Raw genomic sequence first — 4,640 nt, forward strand, 5'->3', positions numbered from 1 at the left:
TTAAACCTTACAGCTTCCCTCTGACGAGATGGCTGTGCCTCCTCTGTTATTTCTAAGATACTGACTAAAGACCTCTACTCCTGGGCCATCATGAATACTTCCAATCCACATGACTTGACTTAGACTGAGCTTTACTTCAAGCCACATAGTTCCTAGACTATTTCCTATGAGGGGGTATAATCTTTCCAGAAGCCAGTCTTGATCATGGCCGTGGAACACAGAGATTGCGCCGACCATCAAGGCCCAGGCGAAAAGAAAGTTATCTCCTGCAGTCGTAGGCGAAAAGGCCAGACAAGCTTGTCGGAATTGGGTGGCCAGATGTGGGTAATTAAATTTTAGACCAGGGAAACTCCAGAATATGGTTGTCAAGTAAGCGTGGAGTGATAGTCGGATAATCTCTGCAAGAACATTCCCCACACTGAAGTCAAGCATGAGAAGCCGTGACTGGACAGACGTTAAAAGCTCCTCGAGGGTCATCTCTGATATTTTTTGACCAGAGTTATTACTACCGTTGATCACCTGTGAGAGACCTTGGATATCTTTGACGATGTTGTATAATCTTCTGTCCAAGGTGCGGAGAAGAGTGCGTGAGTAGGAAAAGCGGGATATGTCCGCTGACCTGACCGTAATAAGCTCGTCCGATTCACAAACAGCAGACCCGAAGGATGAAGTGTCTTGGGAGTATGCCGGCTTATAGCCGGTGCACATGCTGTATATCAAATCTGCCCTTCAGACATAAGCGTCAGCGACCCTATTTATATATACTGTTGAAGAAGGCGGCGCATGCAAGGCTGATTACTTACCGGCGAAGCTTTTCTTGAAGGAGTGGCTTGTTGAAATACGAATTTAAGCCGCCGCGTAGCTCAAGGATTCGCTTAAGGCCCATCATATGCATATGAGCACACTCCATATCTCCAAAGCACTCGGCGATGAAGACCATAAACATGACTACGGTTGTTGTTGAGTCGCTCAATGCAGTCTCCGGGTTACTGAGCTGCTTGTTAAGCTCGCTGACTGTTCTGTATAAGTGGTAATTTGTTCTTTCACTCCTTATTCCTACTATACTATCTAGAAAGAAGGAGGTTGTGTAGAGAATGGCGTGAAGATAGGCTACATCGAGCTGGGTCCAGTGAAACCAATAGGTGTTGGTAACCTCAGGGCGGGAGTGTTTCGCAATCGGGTACATGTTGGTTTTCAGAAAGGTAAAATCTAAGAACAAGAACCCGTTAACTAAAGTAGCTGCTAGGTAAGGTAAGAGACTCACATGTGCATAGCATGTTGCGCGCACTGCCATCGATTTCTTCAGGGAACTTAACGAAGGCGAAGAAGCTGGTGCCGTGAGGAACGGGGACTGGGTATCTGGTTCCGGCAATAACATACTCGCATCTTGTCTGATCTTCCCAAGAATGTTCAGGCTGCACTTTACCAATACCGAGGTAATGTGAACGATCTTTAAAAATGGGCATTGCAGGATTATGCCACCTTGGTCGACTTGGAACGGTTCGTTTACCGGTATTCTTTCCCCTCATGACATGACTTCGTATAAGCTTACGGTCTTCAGCAGCCGGTTGACCATCAGCGCTTGTTGCCACAAAAGCAAAACCCTTTCCCGCTTTGGTCCAGTCAGTGTCATTCTTTGCTATGCATTATGTTCCTGAATGAGGTTCTACCTGTAAGCGGGGGCGCTGATGACGCAGACATGGGGTTTGCAGCACATGGGCCAGCGAAACGCTAGTTAGAACAACTTTGAAGCCTTCAGAACGATTGGTCTGTCCAGAAGTCACAACTTGTTACTAGAGGAGTAGGTAGTGGTTAAGATGGGGCACACTGCCTCAATAACCAGATTAGGAAAACAATCGAGGAAGAGATGACATACGTGGATATGCGGGACCCGGACGAAAAGGATATTTCCTTTTAAAGCCCGAACATGAAGCATTGACCCCGCGCTAGAGTTTTACCAAGAATCTAATTGTTTACCTTTTGCGGCCTAGTGCAAACTCTCGCCATGTTGGCCCCACCATCACCTCTCTGCCACGTAAAAGCTGTTGTCACTCTTTTTTTTTTTTTTTTTTTTTTGAGGAAATCACAATGTTGCAATACTCGCGGCACGATCCCTTCATCGATAAACTTAGAGGTGTACCGCACTAGCAGCTCTGAATCCATCCTGGCACAAGAATGTCTCACGACCCGGACAGATTTGAAGAGGTAAGCGTCAAAGAAAAGCGCTTTAGTAAGCAATCAACAAAATGATAATATTACGCTTTCACGACGCCAGTGTCAGACAGCGGCTATTGATGCTGGCGGATGGATTCGAGATTGTTCGTGAAAAACACCCTTAAATTCATCATATACACAGGATTATCATGATTTTAAAGACTAAGTACATGTTACCCTACTCAGACTGAACTGAAAGTAAAAAAGAATTATTGTCCAGCTCTTTGATACACGGGTCGTCGGTGGCGTTGATAGAAAATCCATTGTAGATGACAAGGCTGCCACCTTGTGGGGCGAGATTCGCTTTCCCAGTGGCTAAGTTCTTCTCGACGGTGAAGAGCGTTTGGAAACTACAGAGCAAGTGTCAGTACGTCCGTATACGCTTTTAGAATTTCTGAGGTCTTTTTAAGCGTCGTGAATCTTACTACGTCGTTGAGCAGCTGGCATTTGCGGGGAGAGTTATCTCCAAGACACCTGAGACTTCGAACGACTTGTTCGCCGGCGTCTCTGAAGCTACCACGGTTTTATTTGGAAAATGCTTTACGACGTCAGTTGCCTGGATCCGCTGGTGTTTATGATTGGGAATGACGGATACTTACATTCCAATGGACGGAGCCGTCAGCAGGCAGCAAGGCTCCACGAGCAGCCAAGATGTCCTGACTGCCCGTATGACTCGTACCGAGAATGACCAAGGCGCCGCCGGGTGCAAAAAAGTCGGTGGCACGGTCTGTTGCGGCCGGATCTTCAAAAGCGCTGAGTAGTCTGCGCAAAACAACATGTAAGTATTAGTACTACATTTGAATTGATACTGACGTACTCTCTGTACCAGAGCTTGAAATCTTGGTCTACACTGCAGGCTGGTGCATAGTCTGCCATGCTGATTGCTTGGGCCATTTTAATTATAAGGCCAGCAGACATAATCCTAAAACATTTCATTTCAAAAAGTCTTGATGGGTCAAAGAGAGTACCCTCTGTCGAACTTTACAACAAGATTCATGAAAATGACCTTCTTTTTAAGAGAATTCAACGAAGTCGAAAAATAAATTCGTTGCCGCTTCCTAGAAAGGTAAAAGGTTCTGTTATCTTGGCAATTAACTTCCATAACTGTCTCGGACACATTTTAAAAACTCTGTTTCATATCCCCACGGACAATGGGTGAACACGTTCGCCGCTTTAGCTGACTTTATGTATGCTGGCTTGGAATAGACAACTGCACCAAGGTTCACTTAGTTAAACACACGCTTAAAGAGTTCTCGTCATTTTAGTGTATGATTCTCACTACATCCCTTGGCTAAAAGCAACACCATGGTGAAAGTACCATTTACTTTCATCTTAGCAGCTTACGACAAGTTGCTATTATTAAGGTAATGCAACAAGCTTCGCGCTTACGTGTTTGCCTCCATCCAACCTCTAACTTCGTGTCCCCAGCACACGTCATAATTAGGTGATTTCCAAGAATGTTAAGCGCAACTCTTATGATGCGATAGGCCACTACCCACATTTTACTACTTTAGGGAAACAATCAAATGCTTGGAAGGTCATTCTGTAACCGATGCATCCAGGGTAGGGGTAGATAGGGTCGTCCCGTAACCTTCCTTGCCCCACATTACAAAGATAGGATGCTCTAACACGCGACGCTAGTAATTAGCGGCATGGCTTGATTGTTTTCCTAATCTGGAATAGAGCAAAACATGCAACCAGGTTTTATCAGGGCTTATCTTTTACACTCAGGAGAGTTATACTTCCCTCCCTCGACGTTCTCCAGACGTTGCCTGCTCACCTAATATTACGAGTCCAATCGGAGATCACAAATTTTTATTTTTGTCATTTCACCCACGACATAGTACTTCTCGTCTGGTTGATTATAAGGAGCTCCACAAGCTTCGGTCTCGAATTCGTTGCTGAACACGTGAAGGAGCTTGCGGCCGTCATGGCGGCGCGCAATCTCCCAACAAGACTAATTTAGTCAAATCCATCACCAAGATTGGCAAATACCAGGTCCTCATCAGAACCTGCAAGCACAGTTTGTTCCTGTGTTGGGGTAGCACTTATATCATAGGCTGCTGAATGGCATCAATTCATCGAGTTCCACTAAGTGATCCAGTTCTCCCCATACGGATTAGATTCCGAGTTTCCATCGGACCGACCCACAAATGCATCGGAGTAGACTCCTTTCTCAATAACAAGAGTAAATATTTCACCCAGAAGATAGAGGTAATGTGCTGATGTCATCTGGCACTTGATAGGGTTACTATGTCTTGAACGAACCAACTAACTCCTGCTGTAAGAATATTCCGACTATTCCCCGTCAAGCTGCTTTACTAGCATTTCTCATCTACGACATGTGACATTGGGGCAACCTGTTTTGCTATATCTGGAATTTTCAAACAAAACTCAAATGCCAAGGCCAGCTGCAACTAAATCAT

At 45.2% G+C, this 4,640-nt stretch overlaps 1 protein-coding gene across 1 annotated transcript; it reads right to left on the reverse strand.

Moving 5' to 3' along the window:
- Positions 1 to 1,701, reverse strand: EsH8_IX_001075 (uncharacterized protein; the record flags this gene model as incomplete). Its single annotated transcript, XM_083267411.1, has 4 exons — positions 1 to 727; positions 804 to 1,209; positions 1,265 to 1,612; positions 1,671 to 1,701. The coding sequence occupies 4 exons, from the start codon at positions 1,699 to 1,701 to the stop codon at positions 1 to 3; spliced, it is 1,512 nt and encodes a 503-aa protein (XP_083130976.1).
- Between the last annotated feature and the right edge of the window lie 2,939 nt (positions 1,702 to 4,640).

Source organism: Colletotrichum jinshuiense, chromosome 9 (assembly GCF_051148585.1).
Source record: "Colletotrichum jinshuiense chromosome 9, complete sequence".
Lineage (NCBI taxonomy): Eukaryota > Fungi > Ascomycota > Sordariomycetes > Glomerellales > Glomerellaceae > Colletotrichum > Colletotrichum jinshuiense.